The sequence below is a fragment of the Hyla sarda genome, chromosome 4 (genome assembly GCF_029499605.1).
Source record: "Hyla sarda isolate aHylSar1 chromosome 4, aHylSar1.hap1, whole genome shotgun sequence".
Classification (NCBI taxonomy): Eukaryota; Metazoa; Chordata; class Amphibia; order Anura; family Hylidae; genus Hyla; species Hyla sarda.
This window is the reverse complement of record NC_079192.1, coordinates 302,597,532-302,620,303: the sequence shown is the minus strand read 5'-3', so window position 1 is coordinate 302,620,303 and position 22,772 is coordinate 302,597,532. Positions and strand designations below refer to the sequence as shown.

General features: G+C 40.0%; 1 protein-coding gene across 5 annotated transcripts in view; it reads right to left on the bottom strand.

Moving 5' to 3' along the window:
- Positions 1 to 397: 397 nt before the first annotated feature.
- ZNF346 (zinc finger protein 346) overlaps positions 398 to 22,772 on the bottom strand; it is a 62,054-nt gene continuing 39,679 nt past the window's right edge. For 3 of the 5 annotated variants that reach the window (XM_056574727.1, XM_056574728.1, XM_056574729.1), the window contains exons 4-7: positions 22,550 to 22,703; positions 12,719 to 12,976; positions 5,455 to 5,548; positions 398 to 3,101 (exon numbers count right to left, since the gene is read on the bottom strand). In XM_056574727.1, the coding sequence (XP_056430702.1) occupies positions 2,789 to 3,101; positions 5,455 to 5,548; positions 12,719 to 12,976; positions 22,550 to 22,703 (819 nt within the window). In that variant the 3' untranslated portion in view covers positions 398 to 2,788. The remainder of the gene's footprint in view (positions 3,102 to 5,454; positions 5,549 to 12,718; positions 12,977 to 22,549; positions 22,704 to 22,772) is intronic. The other 2 variants (XM_056574726.1, XM_056574725.1) reach the window with 2 other exon arrangements.

Here is a 22,772-nt window from a genome sequence, read left to right as displayed (position 1 = left end):
ATATATATATCTAATAATATATATATATCTATCTATATCTCAACTGGCTCTGGAAAGTTAAACAGATTTGTAAATTACTTCTATTAAAAAATCTTAATCCTTCCAATAGTTATTAGCTTCTGAAGTTGAGTTTATGTTTTCTGTCTAACTGCTTTCTGATGACTCACGTCCCGGGAGCTGTGCAGTTCCTATGGGGATATTTTCCCATCATGCACAGCTCCCAGGACGTGACATCATTGATCAATTAGACAGAAAACTTCAGAAGCTAATAACTATTGGAAGGATTAAGATTTTTTAATAGAAGTAATTTACAAATCTGTTTAACTTTCCGGAGCCAGTTCTGAGAAAAAAAAAATACAATTTATATATATATATATATTATATATATATATTTATTTATTTTGCCTATACCTATACCATGTTAACTATGCCTATACCATGTTAACAGTGTACAACATTTATCTAGAAGTTTCCCTAGTAGTGAAACCACACTGATAATCATGTATTGCAATGTGGCAACAAAACCTCTCAGACACAGAATTACGGTATGTTCACACAGTAATAAAATGTGCAGAATGTCCACCTGGAAAACATGGGCAGGCCTTCCGCACATTTGCAAGTTCCGGCGGACACTAGGACTGCTTGGAAATGCATTTCTGAGCTAAATCCACATAAAGAATAGACAAGTCTATTCCTTCTGCAGATGCTGTCATCGGGATTGCCACAGCGGAAATACCACCGTGTGCACAGTGCAGCAGAATCCCATTGGGACTCTGCTGCAGTGGAATGTCCGTGCTGAATATTCTGAAGGAATTCAGCATGGACATTCCGCCATGTAAACATACCCTTAAAGTGGCCATGAAGCCTGAGCTTAAATCACACAAGTGTTACATTTCCCCAGTTAAAAATGAGCTTTCCGAAAACAAAAATTAGATGCAGAGCCACCTAGTGGCAGATTACAAGAAAGCAGACCATTCACTTTTATGGGAAAGGGGGAGGTTGTTTATTAAAAAAACAAAAACAAAAAACAACAACACAGGAAAACAACACCATTTGAAATCTGCAGATTTGTTGTGGGGGGGGGGGGGGGTCAATAAATCAGCACAGCGCTGGTGCAGATCAATTTCGCTGGGAATTTTCTGTATACATTTTTTTCAAAGCATTTGGAAAAGATTTTAACATATCTCATCCAATTTTCTGCTACTGTAATATGTTGTGCACTTTGCACTGTAACATTCCCACCCAGTGTGAACATACCCAATAAGCTAAAATGATCTCTATTGATTCAGTTGTAGGTCCTATGTAATGGTCTCAAGCTGAAAATTAGGAGGCCACAACATGTAACTCCTTGTCAGGTATACTATAAAGGAGCCGTGCGGAATTCATGGTAAACAAGGAGTTCAGGAGAAAGGAAGGGGAGACCACTGCTTTATACAACCTATACAACCAGTTAGTATCCCTTAGAGCAGTGTTTTCTAAACAGTGTGTCTCCCACAGTAACAAAACTACAACTCCCAGCATGCCCGAACAGCCTTCGGCTGTCCGGGCATGCTGGAGTTGTAGTTTTGCAACAGCTGGAGGCACCCAGTTTGGAAAAGACTGCACTAGCGGCCTGTGACCATTTTGCTTAGAGTACATTTCCATGATAAGAAAATGCTCCAGATTTCGGATTAGGATACCGTTTTAAAAGAAAAAAAAAAATACATACGACAAAGTCTGCAGATACATTGTGGATTCCCTCACAGAAGTCGATGAGAAAACTTCAAATATTCCCACACCTTCTATTTAAAACCTGCACTATAGATCACCTTCCATCCAGATATTCTATAAAACGCAATTCATACTGCTTCTAGTTATCCACTGCAGGTTTTCCCAATGTCAATCTGGGGTAGAAAAAGTAGCAGTCTATCTGCCCTTTGTGAACTGGAGTAGTCCAGTTAAAAAAAATATATAAATGTATCCCCTATACATTAGGGGGCATGGAGGGGGCATGCTAGAACTTTGTGCCATGGTCGACAGAGACCACGGCAGATCATGGGGGTCCCAGTGGTTAGATTCCCCCACGATCCACCATTTATCCCCTATTTTGCAGATTGGGGATAGTTTTTTTTCTTAACTGGACAGGTATAAATTTCAGTTCATATAGATTCATTCCAATAAATGGGACAGAACCGTTTTACATATAGCAGATTACAAACAAATGACTACCGGTTCCCACCTATCAGCTATAACTTGCAAGTATCCTCCACAATTTTGTGACTTCGTTATTGCACGGAAATAAAAAAAAAAAAAAAAAAAATATATGAATATGGGATTAAAATATTAAAATCAAATAATAAGCAGAACAGAAACCACTTATTTCCCAATAGAAAGCTGCACTATGCAAATCAAATGTGTGCAATGGTGCAAATATGTTTTGGGGGATAACTATACATTCTGCAGGTTTAGTTGTAGCTATATAGCTTACAGAATCTTCAAAGTCATTAAATTCCTAAAAATTCCTAATTTTACTATGTCAGCTGTACATTAAACGTGTCATAGAATCTTCACAAAACAACCAAAGAACTCCAAAATGACAAACACTAGATGGCTGGCAAGTTAAACCCATTTTCCTCTCTCCCTGGTAAACCATCTTATAGTCTAAATCTAAACACCTTAGCTGCACTTTTACTGTAACACACGGGTTATTGTTGCCAGGAGTTATTCAACATCGGTATAAAATAAAGAAACAACAAATATTTGCAGCTTCTTACTGTGCCTTGACTAAGGCAACCAAGACCCACACAACCTAGTAGTCTTGACTGTAATAATTGTAGCCATCAGGCCCTATCGTGTCTTTCAGAAATGAGCGTTGGGGCTGTGGAGGTAGCGGAAGTAAACCCTCCCCAAACATTGTGCTCCCTCCACTTGACTTTCCCTGGGATGAGAAATTTCCAGGTGTTGAGTAACCACCAGAAGAGTACTGTCCACCCGAAGACAGCGAGAATCCAGTGGAAGGAACTTCTGAGGAAAGCAAGTTGGATGATAAAATACCGCCATATGACTTACGATCAGGTACAGGAAACACATTGTTCGAGAAATTGGATATTTGGGACTTTACGCTGGTGGGAGAAATGTAAATGATCATAAATAAGTCATAAACAAGGCAGGCAAAAAATTAAGAATCACAGTACATCATGATGTGCTCTGAAGGACCAGAGTGGTCATAAATTACACCGTCACTCATACCATTGTACAGGCATTATAATAACATTTTTCCACTGACTCCTATACTTCTAAATTGACATGCAGTTTACACTACAGAATTTCCGCCTGAAAAATCCACTCAAAAAAATTCTGCCAAAACATTGAACCTGCTCAATGTTCTGGCATAATCCGCTCCGCAGACATTGCAGTCTACGTAATGTCTGCGCAGTCCTAGTGCAGACTGATTCAGTTGGCGCTAGCTGCACTCGGAAGCTCTAGAAGGAAGTTTTCGGCCCAAAGCTTCACAAGTGTTACCCCCGGCCTTACTATTCCCCTGTGCTTGCTGCAGAAGCAACCCCGTTCACATAAATGGAATAGATTTTCAGTCACAGAAAGTTCTTCAGCAAATCTTCTGCACACGAACATTTCCTTATAGTTCAGAGCCGAGCAGACAGTGGATTTAGGAGATTTTAGCTTTGAATAAAGCAATTCAGTCCAAAGGGTGAAAGACTAATATTACAAGGTGGCCTTTCAGACGAGCCATCCATGTAATACAGTAAGGGTGCGTTCACACAGAGGAATGCACGCTGAATCTCTGCTCACGGAATTCAGCGTATGAAGATTCAGCCTGGCAGCCACCGTCGGCGTTCGGACTTCACAGCACTGCGCCATCACCAATGACGGTTATGCAGTTCTGGTGGAATTCCACACAAAGAATGAACATGTTCATTCTCTGTGCGGAACAATTTCAGCCGCTGAAACTGCTTAATGTGAACGGTTCTCACGGAAACCCATTCACACCGATGCAAAAGTTCACCACACGGAGTGTGAACATACCCTAAAAGCTCTTCAAAACACAACCTCTTTAAGAAGGCAATCCCACATAACCAGACCCGGATTGTGTGACAGATTTTCAGTCCACCATACATTATACATAGCATCCATTTTCTTTTCATTTTTCAATGCAATTTTGGTGGTCTTCCCAGAAAGGTTTCACTGTACAATGAAGGCCTGAGTCCAAGAGAGCCAGCGCGTATTAGCAGCTCCCCCTGCCATGGCTGGGACCCCCTTTGCCATGATAGGCAACTTGTACAGACACTAAGGCTCCTTTCACACTATAAATTCATCCATTTTAAAGATCCATTATACGTTCCTTTATGAAAAACCTTAAAATCAGCCATTACAAAATCCCATTATAGTCTATGGGATTTTTACATTATCCGTTTTAACCCGTCATAGCCCCTTATTAATAACTGATGTTATTTTGTGAGGGGAGAAGGTAACGGAAGAAATGGTGCATGCCCCTTCTCCCCTAACAAAATAACATCAGTTATTAATAACGGGCTATGACGGGTTAAAACAGATAATGTAAAAATTCCATAGACTATAATGGGATTTTGTAACGGCTGATTTTAAGGGTTTTCATAACGGAACATTATAACGGGTCTTTAAAACGGATGAAATTATAGTGTGAAAGGTGCCTAACTTTAACCACAAAATTGTTGAGACTGTGTTTTAACCCATTACAATCATCCACCATACACTTAGTGGGGGTGAGTTGGTGAAATACATAGCCTTTTCAAGAGAAGACTCTGATCCTAACCTTTAATCCCCAGACACTTAAGGGTAGAGTCACACATTGCGTATATGCAGTGCAGCGGGAAATACGCTAGGTATTCTCAAATGAGCAGACTCACAGGGCTACCCAGCCACAGCCCTGTGTACGCAGTAAGGTTTGGAGCCAGGGGCCAGTGCAACAATGTAAACATGACGCACAGGCCCACCTCCAAACCTCAGTGCGTGGGGTAGTCCTGTGCGTCTGCCCATATGAGAATACGCAGCGTGAAATACACTGTTTATAAACAATGTGTGACCCTACCCTAAGTTAATTGTGAATTTCATATGGGCCCCCACAAAGGGGGCTATGAGAGCCTAAGGGATGTTCACACAGCAAAGCCGATTTCACCAGGAATTTTGAAGCTGAAATTATCAGTGTTAACAGGTCCCAAGTGATAAGATCAACAAACGTCTTTATGTTGCAGTATTGAACATAATTCAATTCCAAAGCTAAACTTCTCACTGTCCAATGTGCTCCCCCAAAGCCATAGTACCCACAACATGTATCAGAGCCCTGGCCTTGTTCACACACACCGCCCCTAGGTGCAAGGGGAACCCACATAGTGAGCTTTATATATTATCTATATAGATAATAGCATCTGTATTTGAAATGTGGTAGGGAGGTTAACGGAATACTAAAATACTACTTACTTGTTCTTGTGTTTTGATCCACTGATGTGAGCCTGATACTGCTCTATAGAATTCAGAACAATATTGCAAGTATCACAGTTGAACCAGTTTCCGGCTGAAAGACACAGGAATGGCAAGTATTTAATATGACCTGCTACCTAATACTTGTTGAAAACACAAAAGTGATGTAACACAATAGAAGGATGATTTACTACAGCAAGTCTGCTTGTAACATTGGATTTGTGTTTGTGGTTTTTGGCATCAACCCTGGGTTTTGCTGTTGATGTGAATCTTTTTGGTACTGTTATTTGAAAGAAATATTGCAGCTTATGAGAACAACTGCTCATCCAAAGCATCTACTCACTGAAAAGAGATTTTGGGAGGAAAAAAAATAAATAAAATAAAATGTATTTTGCCCCACCCCCCAAAAAAATAAAAATAAAAAATTTGAGAGAGAGAAACACATGCCCCCTAATCCCCACCCTCCAAGGTCTTACCTCCTCCAGTGCAGCCTGCACAGATATACGTCAGAGAAAAGCTTACGTTTTCTACAATATTTCTTACAATTTACAAGTGAGATTGCAGATTTTAGTTGGTAGCAGTACATAGCTTGGAAAGCACTTTTATAATGCTACAGAAAACAAATGCAAAAGTTTAAGTCATATCAAGGATTCATGCACCTTAAAAAGAGAACCTGTCACTATAAAAATGGTTATTTAGAGTGAATCTGTAAGCTCTGTGTCAGGTTCAGAGTTCAAGTCTCAAAAAGGCTGTGTTGAGTCGACGCATGCCTGCCTTCTCCCTCCCCCATTCCTTCCTAACTTGATGTGCAGGGATCAGGGCTTGGAAGCCGAGCCCTGTTTCTTAATCAATGCAAGCAGGGAGGGGTGGCAGAGGAAGGAGAGCATGCTGAGGCTCCACACTGCGTACTTGACCTCCAAACAAATATTATCTATTTATCTACTGGTATCATGATAAAGAGAACAAAGAGATAAAGCAGACTGATAAAGTTTATGAGAAGAATGAGATGAGACAGAGCTTAGGAGGTGGCCATACTATAAATGAGCATGTATACTGGAGATAGTGGTCAGTCACTGAGTAGGATAGCCCACTGGAATCCTGAGAGCAGAAAGTGCATGCTCAGCTCCTCCTGTTCTCTAACATGCAGCTGGCAGATCAGATGTTAAACATGATGGGTTCCCTTTCAAATTTATTTAACTATACCTAGCACAAGGCAATATACAGGCTAGACATGTTTACTCAAGACCTCTTATTCAGAGTATAAGGCCTTGTGCACACTGAGTATATCAGTCAGACTCCAGATTCTGAGACACATTCTGCATCCAAATCTGCAGGCAACTGATCGCAGCTGTAAATCCACAACCACGTGCACACTTGAGACGCAAATTCTTCCCTTTGAACAAGGGAAATTCTATGTGGATTTTAGTAAAACTCCACTTTGGAATACGATGAAAAAAAAAACAAAAAAAAAAACAAAAAAAAAAACCCACTTTTTTTTTGTCAGTCTTTTTTGACATTTACCTTTACAATTAAGTAGTCTAACCATCAAATAAAAAAAGGGATGGGAGACACGCAAGTTGAAGCAGTTTTTGGCTGAACTGTAGTTGCTATATGTAATTTTTGGCCACTTAGGTCATGTTCACACAGTAGATTATGCACCTAAATATTTGTGTGAGCATAACCTAAAGCTAGATTTACCATTAAAGAGAATCTGTCACTGAGGGACAGACACTTTTCAGTGGTCTGTCCCTTACACAATGATGTTCTATGCAGGTTATGGTGGTTGTGCAACACTTCATGGCACTCAAGGCCCACTGTAAAAATCCAACAACATAAACACTTAGAGGGAGCTTCACGTAGTTGCTTCAAAGGTTGCTCATGTCAAGCAGGTGTAGTGGTATCACATTGAGGAGGAACACCCTCCTTACATGTGACTTTAGGTCCAATTTGCTACAGCAAATGTTGCAGAAATCTAAGTCAGCTCAGAGCTAGCTTAGATTTCTGTGCTGGCAACCACATATAGGGTGAATTTATTGAGAGGCATGCGCTTCTGAGTAAATTGCAAAGAAAATGGGTAGAGGTTTATTTAAGTGTAGGACGGGGAGGGAAAAAAAAGCAGCAGCAGATTGTAAGTCTCTTCTTAAATATACACAGAACTGGTATAAATTGTATGCGCTATAAAAAAAAAAAAAATTATATGCATGAAAGAGTACCTGTGGCCAACCCCCAAACAGTGAGCTTGCATCATCAATTAAAAGCTTGGGGGTGCCCTGATCACACACACTTTTTTACAGTTTCTTGATATGCCCTCCTGTTTCCAAGATGTGGGTTTATAACTATGAACCCTGAGATCTCAGGAATCGAAGGGAATATTAGGGGACACTATGTAATGCTATGTAATGACAGCAAAATTTAAATTTGTGAAGGGTTGCTCTTAGCTTCTCTTTAATAACATGAAAACTAATATTAATATCCCATTCAGAGAAATTGAGAGAATAGGGCATTTTGTTCATGCTCACACAGTTAAAGGGGAGCATGAAACAGGTTGGCATCTCTCTTGCTTGCATTATGCCGTATGTTTTCTGAGCAGGGCTGTGAATATAGGTCATCTTTCACAGAAGTGGGCAAGTAAAAAAAAAATACAAGTCAACACAAGTTTAAGGGGTACTCCGTTGGAAAACTTATTTTTAAATCAACTGGTGACAAAGTTAAACAGATTTTTAAATTACTTCCATTAAAAAAAATCTTAATCCTTCCAGTACTTAATAGCTGCTGAATACTACAGAGGAAATTATTTTCTTTTTGGAACACAGTGCTCTGCTGAATCACGAGTACAGTGCTCTCTGCTGACATCTGTCCATTTTAGGAACTGTCCAGAGCAGCATATGTTTGCTATGGGGATTTTCTCCTACTCTGGACAGTTCTTAAAATGGACAGAGATGTCAGCAGAGAGCACTGTGGTCATGATGTCAGCAGAGAGCTCTGTGTTCCAAAAAGAAAATATATCCTCTGTAGTATTCAGCAGCTAATACGTACTGGAAGGATTAAGATTTTTTTAATAGAAGCAATTTACAAATCTGTTTAATTTTCTGGCACCAGTTGACTTAAAAAAAAATAAAAAAAAGTTTTTCACTGGAGTACCCCTTTAAGGGATCCTGCAAAAACAAACTCTTAAGAGTGCTGGACCTCTGCAGGTTATATGGAGAAATGAGGGGGGTGGAATACTTGGACTGATGGAAGTCATACCTGAAAGGGACCAAGTTGGTCCATGAGTGTGCGCATTACTCCAATAAGGAAAGAAGATAAATTGCACCAATGGTGCTGCTTATTTCTAAAGATCTCCAAAGTCTCACACACACATTAGATATTATTCAGTAGATTCCACTGATAATCTAATGTGCACATTGAGCTTTAGGCTTTCTGTGATAGCGATTGATAGGACAGGCAAAGTTATACATTTCATAGTGGCTGCACCTGATACTACAGCTCAGGGCACTGTGGCCTTTCAATTCTATATACAAGGAACCATGTATAGATTTAATGATCTGAAATACCAATTTTTTACTACTTTAAACACTTTATTAATGAAAGATGTGTGTACATTTCCATTTTGATGTTAAAGAGTTAGAGATTATTTTTAATATTTACCAGTATATTAAAAATCATCATCTAACCTGTTGAAAATAACAGACAAAATATGCATAGAAAACATTAACACATTTTTATTTCTTGACGAATCCAGGAAAGAATGTTTTATTATGATTAAACACAATCACATCTTCCAAGTGATTCGGACCTACAATATTTAGTACAACAGCAACGGATGTAAAAGAAACAAAAATACATTTACACATACCAGATACTGACTGGCATTAAAGCGAATTGCAGTCTACAAAAACATCAAAGTATGAACATAAAAGTAATCCCCTACTGCTATGCTGTCTGAGTGACGGAGTGTGAAGAACCATCACAGCTCGGCCGGGCTGCAATGGCTGATGGAAAAAAAATACCTCCACTCAAACAGAATGCACGAGGTGGTGTTATAAACAGGAAAATTAAAGAACCAATTAGGATTTAGAAGAGGAGGATGAGCCAAGACATAGCAGGCACAATACTAAAAAAGGGGTTCATAAAATAATCTTATTTTTGGTTTTTGTATTTAAAAAAATAAAAAAATAAAAAAATAAAAAGTACAGAAAACGAATCATGCGCATACCTTACAAAATACAACAGCAGGGTATATATTAGTCCTAAATGATTCTTGATAAAAAGTAATATATTATTGTATATTTTAACTAGAAATAAATCAGATAGTCATGTTATAAAGTGATCCGCACACTTGAAAGATTATGCAGTACTGCATTGCAAATGACTGCAAGTCCAGGTCTTTGTTCACACTATAAACACCATACAGTTAAAGCAGAAAAATTATGCAACATGACATCCAGAGAGTTGCATTTCTTTGGTGGTAAAGGAAAATGGTCATTGTTCACCCACACTAAGCCCAATACACTGGGTTATAGTGTGGGTGAACAGGAGACCGATGGAGTTAAAAGGCCATCTGTGGCTGAAAACAACTTATCCCCTATCCGCAGCTCTACCGTGCAGGAGACGTGCCAGCCGCAGCATGACACTGGCCGACACTGGCCGACACGCCTCCTCCATGTAGTTCTATGGAAGAGGTAGCGTTCGTGCCTCCCCCATAGGACTGTATGGGGAGGGGGTGTAACCGTCAACCTCTCTAGGTCATCACTGAGTGCTAATGCGGGGGTCCCGTTCAGGAGATGGCAGGGGTCCCAGCAGTCAGACCCCAGATCAAACACGTATAATGCTGCAGTTGTCCTTTAATGAGTTAAATACATACCTGCACTCCGGAGATCTGTCCCTCCAAAGATCGCCACCTTCATTGAATCGTGCGCTGGAGGCGGGTCCGCGGGCTCAATATGAATATTCATTGTTGCCAGTCATGTGAGCGCGGCACCGACTGAATGCTCACATGACCGGCAATAATGAATATTCAAATTGAGCCGGCGGGCCCGTCTCCAGCGCACAATTCACTAAAGTTGGATGCCGATCTTTGGAGGAACAGATCCCCAGAGTGCAGGTATGTATTTAACCCATTAACCCCTCATTGGTCTCCTGTTCCCCCATACTAACCAAGTGTGTTGGGTTTAGTGTGGATGAACAGATGACCGTTTTCCTTTAAGTTCTACCATACATCTACATACTGTATTTTGAGTATCAAGCTAATCGCAATGTTACTCAATAGGTGTAATGTTGCATTTTCTGCATTCTGTGTTTTCTTGTCCCTTTATAACCTAAAGGGTGATAATCAATCTGGCACACACGTAAAGCAAGCTGCCGATTGAAGATAATGGGACATGTTGCAGACTTTACAATATTCCTGCAGTATTTCATTCATTGTAAACTCCATTCAGTTGAATTTTATTGAACTACATTTTGGTACTGAAACTTCCATTCAAAATCTGCCCCAATTACACTAAGTTTGAGTATATGTACATCATAAAAAGGGCCCCCGGTTCAGACGGCCCCCCCATCCACTTAATACATGGTAATCTATTTGAAAAGGACTCTTGCCAATACAAAATTTCCTCTGCAGAGGTGACAATGTGCAGTCTACTGGCGACTACACCTTATCGTAAGCAATGCTGAATTGAAGATCAGCCAATCACCAGGGTAGATTTGCTCTGAAGGGTTTGTCACAATATAAGCTAAAGCCTAGACCGAAAATTTTAGTACTGCATAATGCTATTCATGTTTATTATTTACATGATGCTCCAGAAAACTATTCCAGCTTTGATGGGCAATGAATTACTATCCTATACATTCCTTTACATTAAGGCGCTGCAAACCCACAAGGGCAAGTATAACAAAATAGACTATAACCCACTCACTGACTTCGTTTAGCAAGAGAAGCTTGTAAGATGAAATTGCCTAGTCTTTGTACAAATTACACTTCCTGAAGCTCATTGCCCGTAAGTGACTATGCCAATATATTGTGGTTTTTTGTTATATTGTTTGTGCTGGGTAAAACAGCACATCCCCTCCTATAAAGTAACAACATTAGTTCACACAAACTAAAGGTTGTCTATATACATTGAAGTGGCTCTTATAAAAATAAAAAATTAAACAAAGCACTACAAGCAACAGTGAGTACTGCAACCATACCACTTTATATGTGGCAGTAAATACATGAAAGAAAAACATAAGTATCAAGACTTCACAAACAATGCTGCAAATGGAAATGAAAGCTAAAACCGAACTGTAATCACTTATGTGGGTTGTGTCCTACTTAACTATACATTTAAATTCATCCCCCAACTCTAGTTTTTTTTATCTTTTAACTTTGTAAATCACAAGAGGCCCTTTTTAAGCTTGTGTTAAAGGAATTTATTGACTTAGGAATAAAACAAATAAAAATTTTAAAAAAAGTGTACCTATGAAGTTAAACTCCAACCTGTTCTTTAGAACGCTAGGCTGCCCAATAATTGGAAACGGGCTCATGCACAGAACTCACTGGACATCATTATTGACAACAGTACCCCCCCCTCCCCCACTGTGCAGTGTATGCTAGTGCTGAAGAGAGGACAGAAGTTTAACTTCACATCACCAAATGCCCAGTCTCAAAATAGAGATAGATAGATTATATATATTTAATGAGAAACATTATTGGAAAGCTACAGTACAAAAAAAGTTTACAAGGTGTATTATGTGGAAGAAAAAATATTCCAAAAGCTTTACAAGTAACATTATATAACTTTGTAATTTTCCACCTTTTTTATTTAAATTTTTTTTTTTTTTTTTTTTTTTTAAACATGTTACATTTTAATAAAGCTTTCGAATTAAATGTTCTTCCCCAGAAGACACCTTCATGGGCAAAGAATCCAAAAGTATGATTTACCAAAAAATATTTAAAGCAGCACACTCCAGAATCAGGTTGCCATCTTTCACTGTACGCAACAGTTTTTTACTACAGCTTGCAAATCAGAATAAAACAAACAGTAAAGAATGTGTTGGAGATTAGCTGTTCATGCAGTACATGGAGAGATTCTGAAGAGGCGCTAGAAAAAGCAGAGACTTGGGTTTACTTTCTCAAGCCCTAATATAAAGCTGAAATAGCTGAGCAAATAAAAATAAAATAAAAAACATAAAAAAAAAAAACAAGTTTAACTACTACATAGTTGTTATTTCTTGATATATTAGACAGTGGGTTTTTCAAAATCAGGCTCAGCATTGGACTCACTTGCTCCAGAGCCTGGCGTTATTGGATTGAGGGGTGCAGTTTGCGGTGGCGTATCCCCAGTGCTGGTATAAATAGTCATGAGCTTGCTCTTAGTCTCCTGCTTAAGGTGTCTCCTGCCCTTGTAATGCTGCTCTGCCATGTGAGGGTTGTTGAAGGTCGCACTGCAAAGCTGGCAGAACTTTTCAGGGTCCGATTTATCCAAGTTTGCTGGTGGTGCACGTGGAGCAGGAGCTGGCTTGTTAACGCGGGGGGGTGTACCTAGAATCAAACAGAATTTAGAACCATTTCACATTTTTTTACCCATCATGTAAGCACAAAAACTGTAGTAATACATTATGCTAGAAATTAGGGAGAGAACGTAGGGGAGTGAAATGACGCCCTCTGAACAGCCAAAGACCATTTTTCCCGATTATACAAGCAGTGAAGGAAATAGAAACTGAAGTAAACAACTCTGTTTTGTCCCTAGCAACCAGAGCTCAGTATTCATTTATAAAACTTAATATTTAAGCTGGGCAGAATGCACAATTTTAACCCCTTAATGACCAAGCCCATTTTCACCTTAAGGACCAGGCCAATTTTATTTTTGTGTTTTTGTTTTTTCCTCCTCGCCTTCTAAAATCCATAACTTTTATATTTCCATCTACAGACCCATATAAAGGCTTGTTTTTTGCGTGACCAATTGTACTTTGTAATGAAACCTCTCATTTTACCATAAAATTTATGGCAAACCCCCCCCAAAAAAAAAATTTAGGGAGGAAATTTAAATGAAAAAAAAAAATGTTGGCACATTTTGGAAGGTTTTATTTTCACACTGTACACTTTACGGTAAAAATGACCCGTGTTCTTTATTCTGTGGGTCAATACGAATAAAATTATTCCCATGGCTAGATACTTTTATATTTTTGTACCGCTAAATAAAAAAACTTTTTGTACAAAATCAGTAATCTAAAATCACCCTATTTTGACCACCTATAACTTTCATTTTTCCATATATAGGTTGGTATGAAGGCAAATTTTTTGTGCCGTCATCTGTACTTTATTTAGATACCACATTTGCATATATAAAACTTTTAGATTATTTTTTATAAATATTTTTTTAATACAATGTGACAAAAAAAGCAGCATTTTTGGACTTAATTTTTTATGTTTATGCCATTCACCGTACGGGATCATTAACATATTTTGATAGTTTGGACATTTACGCACGCGGCGATACGAAATAGGTTTATAAAAAAAAAAATTACGCTTTTTTGGGGGGGAAAATGGGGGGAAAAAAACAGACAATTTTCGTTTAATGGGGGAGGGGATTTTCCACTTTTACTTTTTACATATTTCCACTTTTTTTTTTTTTTTTTACACTTTTTATGTCCCCATAGGGGACTATCTATAGCAATCAGTTGATTGCTAATACTGTGCAGTGCTATGTATAGGACATAGCACTGATCAGTATTATCGGTGATCTTCTGCTCTGAGCTGCTCGATCGCAGACCAGAGCAGAAAACCCCGGGAGATGGCCGGAGGAAGGAGAGGGGACCTCCGGCCGCCATGCTGGATGATCAGATCCCAGCGGCAGCGCCGATCATCCAAAGTACCGCAATGCCGTGATCTGTATAGCAGCCGGAACCGGCCGTGTATGACGCGAGCACCCTTCTGATGCTCGCGGTCATACACGGGACGTAAATGTACATCCTGGTGCAGGAAGTCCCGCCAAACCAGGACGTACATTTACGTCCGTGGTCGTTAAGGGGTTAATTTTGAGGCACAAGAGGGGAAAAAATAAATAAAACAAACATTTAACCCCTTAAGGATGGCAGCGGTTACCGGAGTCCATGGCGGGATCGGCAAAGGCAGCGGCGGGATTGGCGGCAGTTAGGAGGCAAAGGCTGTCTGGGCATGCTGGGAGTTATTTTGCAATATCTGGAGGGCCACAGTTTGGAGACCACTATACAGTAGTGCCCAAGCTGTAGCCCTACAGATGTTGCAAAACTATAACTCCAAGCATGCCCAGACTGCCCAGGCATGCTGGGAGTTGTAGTTTTTCAACATCTGAAAGAGCAGTTTGAACACCACTATACAGTGGTGTCCAAACTGTAGTACTCCAGATGTTGCAAAACTACAACTCCAAGCATGCCCAGACATGCTGTGAGTTTTAGTTCAGCAACATGTGGCCCTTCAGATATTGCCGAACTACAACTCCCAGCATGCCTGGACATTCTTGCAGTTATAGTTTTGCAACATCTGGAGGGCTACAGTTTGGACATCACTGCACAGTGGTCTCCAAACTGTTCTCCAGTTATTGCATAACTAAAACTCCCAACATGCCCTTCGGCTGTCTGTGCATGCTGGGAGCTGTAGTTTTTGCAACTAGTGGCACACTGGTTGGGAAACATTGTTTCCTAACTCAGTGTTTCCCAACCTGTGTGCCTCCAGCTGTTGCAAAACCATTACTCCCAGCATGTACTGATAGACCACGCATGCTGGGAGTTGTAGTTTTGCAACAGCTGGAGGCACACTGGTTGGGAAACACTGAGTTAAGTAACAAACAAGTGTTTTGCAACCAGTGTGCCTCCAGCTGTTGCATAAGTACAACTCCCAGCATGCCCTTCTGCTGTCCGTGCATGCTGTGGGTTGTAGTTTTTGCAACAGCTGAAGGCGTAGTTGGGAGGAAAGTCTAGTTCTTGCATCCGGGTCCGTCCCTGTGCAAATCCCTAATTTAGGCCTCAAACGCACGTGGCACTCTCGCTACGAGCCCTGTCGTATTTCAAGGCAACAGTTTAGGGTCACATGTGGGATATTTCCGTACTTTGGAGAATTTGCCTAACACATTTTGGGGACTTTTTCTCCTTTTACCCCTTATGAAAAGGTAAAGTTGGGGTCTACACCAGCATGTTAGTGTAAATTTTTTTTGTTTCTTACACTAACATGCTGGTGTTGCCCCATACTTTTTATTTTCACAAGAAGTAAAAGGAAGAAAAGACCCCCAAAAATTGTACGGAAATACCCCATATGTGGATGTAAAATGCACTGGGGGCACACAAGGCTCAGGAGTGAGAGCGCCATGTACATTTAAGGTGATTTGCACAGGGTTGACTGATCATTACAGTGGTAAAAAAAAAAAAAAAAAAAAAAAACCACAATCACACCCACATGTGACCCCATTTTGGAAACTAAACCCCTCACGGAACATAAGGGTACAGTGAGCCTTAACACTCTACAGGTGTTTGAAGAATTTTCATTAAAGTTGGACGTGAAAACGAAAAGGTTATTTTTCTCTAAAATCCTAGTGTTATCCCAAATTTTCATTTTGACAAGGGTAATAGGAAAAAAAGCCACCCAAAATTTGTAACCCCATTTCTTCTGAGTATGGAAATGCCCCATACGTGGATGTAAAGTGCTCTGCGGGCGAACTACAATGCTCAGAAGAGAAGGAGCGCCATTGGGCTTATGGAGAGAGAATGTGTCTGGAATTGAAGGCCATGAGTGTTTTCAAAGCCCCCCGTGGTGCCAGAACAGTGGACCCCCCCACATGTGACCCCATTTTGGAAACTACACCCCACAAGGAATGGGTGCAGTGAGCATTTACACCCCACAGGTGTCTAACAGATTTTTGGAACGATGGTCCGTGAAAATGAAAAATTTAATTTTTCATTTGCACAGCCCAATGTTCCAAAAATCTGTCAAACGCCAGTGGGGAGTAAATGCTCACTGCACCCCTTAGTTTCCAAAATGGGGTCACATGTGGGGGGTTTCTGCTGTCCTGGCACTATGGGAGGTTTGTAAATTCACATGGCCCCCTACTTCAATTTCAGCAAACTTCTCTCTTCAAAAGTCCAATGGCGCTCCTTCTGTTCTGAGACCTGTAGTGCACCAGCAGAGGACATAATGTCCACATATGGGCAGTTTTCTTAATTGGAAGAAATTGGGCTTCAAATTTTGGGGTCCATTTTCTCCTATTACCCCTTGTGAAAAAGAAAAATTTGGAGTAACGCCATCATTTTAGTGTTAAAAATCTCATTTTCCATTTTCACATCCAACTTCAATGCAAAGTGAGGTGTTAAGGCTCACTATACTCCTTGTTACGTTTATTGAGGGGTGTAGCTTCCAAAATAGTATGCCATGCGTTTTTTTTTTTCTCGCTGTTCTGGCACCCTGGGGACTTTCTAAATGCAACACTCGAGCCAAAAACCATTTCAGCAAAATTCTCTTTCAAAAAGCCAAATTTTGCTCCTCTTCTGAGCATTGTAGTGTTCCCGCAGAGCACTTAATGTCCACATAAGAAGCATTTTCTTAATCGCGTGAAATTGGGCTTCAAATTTTGGGGTCCATTTTCACTTATTACCCCTTGTGAAAAAAAAATTGGGGTAACAATCATTTTAGTGTTAAAAATCACATTTTCCATTTTCACGTCCAACTTCAATGCAATGCAAAGTCGTCAAACACCTCTGAGGTGTTGAGGTTAAATATACCCCTTATATTCCTTGAGGGATGTAGTTTCCAAAATAGTATGCCATGTGGGGGTTATTTTGCTGTTCTGGCACCATGGGGGCTTCCTAAATGCAGCAAGGCCCCATCAGAAAAATTCACTGACAGCAAATTTAGTCTTCAAAAATCCTACAGTTTCTCTTTCCCTCTTGAGCCATGTTGTGAGCCCGCAGAGCACTATGTCAACATATGAGGTATTTCCATACTCTAGAGAAATTGGGCAAAAAATTTTTTTTGGGGGGGGCTTTTTTTTTTTTACCTAATACAACTTTTAAAAATGAAAAGAAATGGGGCTACAAGAACATATTCGTGTAATTTAGATTTAGATTTTTCTGGTGAAACACCTAAAGGGTTAAACTTTCTGAATGTCATTTTGAATACTTTGAGAGTGTAGTTTCTATAATGGGGTCATTTATGAGGTATTGCTCACAGAAGGGCCCCTCAAATCCACTTCAGACTTAACTGGTCCCTTAAAAATTAAGATTTTGTAATTGTCAAAATTTTTTAAATTGCTGCTATACTTTGAAGCCCTCTAATGTCTTCAAAAAGTAAATGTTCACTTTCTGATGCCAACAAAGTAGACATATTGTATTTGTGAATCAATATATAATCTAATGCAAGTAACAACGAAAATGTACCACTATGTTAAAGTAGAATATGCCACGAAAAAACATTCTCGGAATCAGAATGAAAGGTAAAAGCATCTCAGAGTTATCAATGCATAAAGTGACAGTGGTCAGATTTGCAAGTCCTTAAAGGGTTAAAAAAAATTAATCAGTTTTATTCTCTCTATTTGTAACCAAATGTTGATATTCCATTTGCAAACCAGCTATTTATTTGGACCAAAAGTGGAAGTTAACTTAAAACTAAAACTTATAGATAAAGACACCATGTGCACAATAAGGCAAGTATTTTGACCATATAATTTTTCAGCATATTTCCACCTGTATAACCTTGAATGCTTACTAGACAAAGTATACTTCTTACTGTAAAAACTAGAGACATGTCAAAAGTTTTGATCCGTTCGAATGAGCAGGAAGAAAAATGCAGCTGATCAAGACAAACCTTAAAAGGGAACCAATCAGATTTTACCCTATATAACGCTTGGCAAAGCGTTATATAGGGTAAAATCTTTATTTTCGCCATTCCCGGGGGATGCTCCTGCCCCCAGGGATGGTGAAGATATGAAGTTATAAACTAGTCACCGCCACGGCCGTAAGTAGTCACCTGGGCGGGGAGCTCTTCTCACCAATTCCCGTTCTTCGGCCAGCAGCGACGCCCCCTCCGCTTGATTGATGGGCCGCGTCATCGTTGCGCTCACTGAACAGACGGAGCAGAGCGATGACACGGCCCGCCAATCAGGCAGAGGGGGCGTCACTGCCGGCCAAAGAACGGGAGTTGGTGAGCTCCCCGCCCAGGTGACTACTTATGGCGGCGGCGGCGACTAGTTTATAACTTCATATCTTCACCATCCCTGGGGGCAGGAGCATCCCCCAGGAATGGTGAAAATAAAGATTTTACCCTATATAATGCTTTGCCAAGCATTATATAGGGTAAAATCTGATGATTGGTTCCCTTTAAGTTGTAAGTTTATCTTACTTAACTTGCTCTTCTCCCAGCCAGTTAGGGCTATCTGTCACGGTCTGAACACTTAGGGGGAGATTTAGAGGAAAAGTTGCAGTTGCCCATAGCAACCAGATTGCTTCTTAAATTTTTAAGAAGGCCTCTGCAAAATGAAAGAAGCCACCTGATTTGTAGCCCTGGGCAACTTTTCCTTTGGAGAGGTTTGGATAAATCTCTCCCTTAGACCCACTCTTGATTAGAACAGAACCTTCAAACATACTGTTGCAAACAGGATGGCAAGCAACATGTTAAATAATAAAATAAAATACGCAAATTAGGAGAAGACTCAAACGTGAAGCTACCGGGAGCCCATTATCTTACAGAGCTGTCATTTTTAAGAACAGCAACCTACCTGGAATGGCTACAAGTACGATGTGTTAAGTGCTCAGAGACATGGTCAAGGTAAGGAAGGCTGAAACCTGACCACCACTAAAGACACGGAAGATGAAACATTAATACTGAGCCCTAGAAATATCCAAAGACAGATGTCAAAGTGGATCAAGCCATGGGCCCATTCATCTGGACCGTCAAGAGTAACTCATCAGTCCATAAAACCTTTATTAAGTCAGTCAGTTAAAGTCGAATGGCTCCAGAAAGTTAACAGATTTGTACATTACTTCTATTTAAAAATCTTAATTCCTCCAATTCTTATCAGCTGCTGAATTTTCCAGAGGAAGTTACTTTCTTTTTGAATTTTCTTTCTGTCTGACCACAGTGCTCTCTGCTGACACCTCTGTCCATGTCAGGAACTGTCCAGAGCAGGCTAGGTTTGCTATGGGGATTTGCTTCTACTCTGGACAGTTCCTAAAATGGACAAAGGTGTCAGCAGAGAGCACTGCAGTCAGAGAGAAAGGACATTTTAAAAGAAAAGAACTTCCTGTGGAGCATATGGCAGCTGATAAATATTGGAAGGGCTAAGATTTTTTTAATAGAAGTAATTTATAAATTTGTTAAACTTTCAGGCAACAGTTGATTAAAAAATAAATAAATGTTTTCCAGCGGAGTACTCCTTTAAAGTCAGTTAAATCTTTTTGTCCCATTTTGTCAGAGGAAAGCATGGTGTCCAATAGTTATGCACATGCACACCTTGACATCGGGTATTGATCTTAAAAAGGGTACTCCACTGGAAAAAGGTTTTTAAATCAACTGGTGCCAGAACGTGAACAGATTTGTGAACTACTTCTATTTAAAAATCTTAATCCGTTCAGTACTTTTCAGCTGCTGCGTGTTCCAGAGGAAGTTATTTTCTTTCTGAATTTCCTTCCTACATCGATGTGGTCTGAAATGGCAGGCGGTCCTCAACCCAAAGTGCAGTTGTGCACTTAAGCTGGGGTGGAGGTCCTGCATTTGTGGACCACAATATAGGTTTCCCGTACCACTTGAGAAACCTTGGCTTTGGTGTGCGGGCTCAGGTATTTCCTTCATATAAGAATATACTGGCTAATGTCTCAACTTTACATCAGTTTTGAGGGTTAGTTAATGTAATTGTTTACATCTATCACAGTAGTGAACCTATATTGTGGTCCACAAATGCAGGACCTCCACCCCAGCCTAAGTGCATAACTGCACTTTGGGTTGAGGACCGCCTGCCATTTTAGACCACATCGATGTAGTTGTTTAATGTTTAAATTTCACGCATCCACACATTTATCTGGTGTAGGATGCCATTGTGGTATTTGTGACTGTCTGCAGGCATCCTCCATTGTATGCACATTATGCTGGGGATTGCCCATAGCAACTGACCACAAGTGCAGGAGCTCCACCCCAGCGTAGCTGCACAACTGCACTTGGAGTTGAGTACCTCTTGTCATTTCAGACCACATCAACGTAAGTCGTTTAATGTCTGAATTTCCTTTCTGTCTTACCAGTGCTCTCTGCTGACACCACTGTCCATGTCAGGAACTGTCCAGAATACAAGCAAATCCCCATAGCAAACCTATCCTGCTCTGGACAGTTCCTAAAATGGACAGAGGTGTCAGAAGAGAGCACTGCGATCAGAGAGAAAGGAAATTTAAAAAGAAAAGAACTTCCTGTAGAGCATATAGCAGCTGATAAGTCCTGGAAGGATAAAGATTTTTAAATAGAAGTAATTTACAAGTTTGTTTAACTTTCTGGCACCAGTTGATTTAAAAAAAGTACCCCTTTAACCCCTTAACAACTGAGTGTTTTTCCACTTTTTTTCCTCATTACCCTTTCAATTTTGCACCTAAAAATCCATATGACGGCTTATTTTTTAAAATAAAAATCTACAGCGAAAAAAAATAAAAATTGTGCGACAAAATTGAAGAACGAACGCCATTTTGTAACTTATGACGGCTTCCGTTTCTACGAAGTACATTTTTCGGTAAAAATGACACTTTATTCTGTAGGTCCATATGATTAAAATGATACCCTACTTATAAAGGTTTGATTTTGTTGTACTTCTGGAAAAAATCATAACTACATGCAGGAAAATTTATACGTTTAAAATTGTCATTTTCTGACCCCCTATAACTTTTTTATTTTTCACCATACGGGGCACTGATCTTTTACATTGATCAATAGTTTCTCATAGGAAACCATTGATCAATGATTCTGCCGCTTGACTGCTCATGCCTGGATCTCAGGCATTGAGCAGTCATTCGGCAGTCGGACACGAGGAGGAAGGTAGGGGACCCTCTTGCTGTCCTACAGCTGTTCAGGATGCCGCGATTTGACCGCAGCAAACCCGAACAGCCCCCTGAGCTAACCGGCAATGTTTTCGTTTCACTATAGACACTGCGATCAACTTTGAATGCCGCGTCTAAAGGATTAATATAGCGCAGCACCGCGATCAGTGTCGCGTGCTATTAGCCACAGGTCCTGGGCGTTGTTAGAGGCCGGGACCGACCCGCTATGAACCAGAGTGGCTTAGGACGTACCCGTATGCCCCAAGTCCTTAGGGAGTTAATACACATCACCTGATATGCTTCAATGCATTAAGCATTCAAGTTTATACAGCTTGTAGTTGGAAAATATGCTTAAAGATTTACTATATGGTCAAATTACTTGCCTGATAATTGTGCAGTGTAAAGGCCAACAATAGTGTTTTACTCGTACACACAGAGCACAGCCAATCCTCAAAAAATAACCTAAACGACAGGTATGATTTAAGCCTCAAAATATAAAAAAATAAAATTAAAATTAAAAATTGCATGCGAAAATAGCCCAAGATGTCCTATGCTGAGAGATTCACCAGTTCCTCCTCTAAAATAAGACTCACAGCTGTAGTAGTCTCTTGATTCAATGCTAGAGATGTTGGCCAGAAACCAGCGGGTATGGATATACCCAAAGTGCTAAGGGGGTTAACCAATATACATGGAAGGGGTTATTACAAACACATTCTTTATTCCTGTAGAATTTGTAAAAATACATTTTTGCAAACAGATCCAATTTGGGTAAATAAATGTATTGCCAACCATTTTTTCTCCTTCAATTATTGTCTGCTTGTTGGCTTGGTCAGGCTGGTGACGTCACTGCACAGAGTAGGAGAGTGTCAGCAGGGCTGGATCTTGGGGGGTGCACATCAGATAATGCATAAGTGATGGCTCACCTGCCAATGCTCCACACTGATCTACACACATATGGTGGTCTTAATACTCATACCTAAACCGGACACTAAACAGATTATACATTCCCTTTTATGAACAATAAATGGATGGCACGTAAAGCACTTATAAGTTATACTTATTTCCTGTGGATTCATACCTGTTGGAACTCCACCCTGTTCCTTTATTTTCAAGTTCTTCGCATGTGTTTTGCCCTCATAGTGAGACATTGCAACAACTGGAGATGAGAAGGTCATATTGCAGACTGGGCAGCATTTGTTTCTATCTCCATCATCACTGCTGGTTTCCTTCTGCTATAAACATATAAATTACTTTAAAATCACATACCCGTAAAGTGATCAAATCAATATAGATGTTATGCT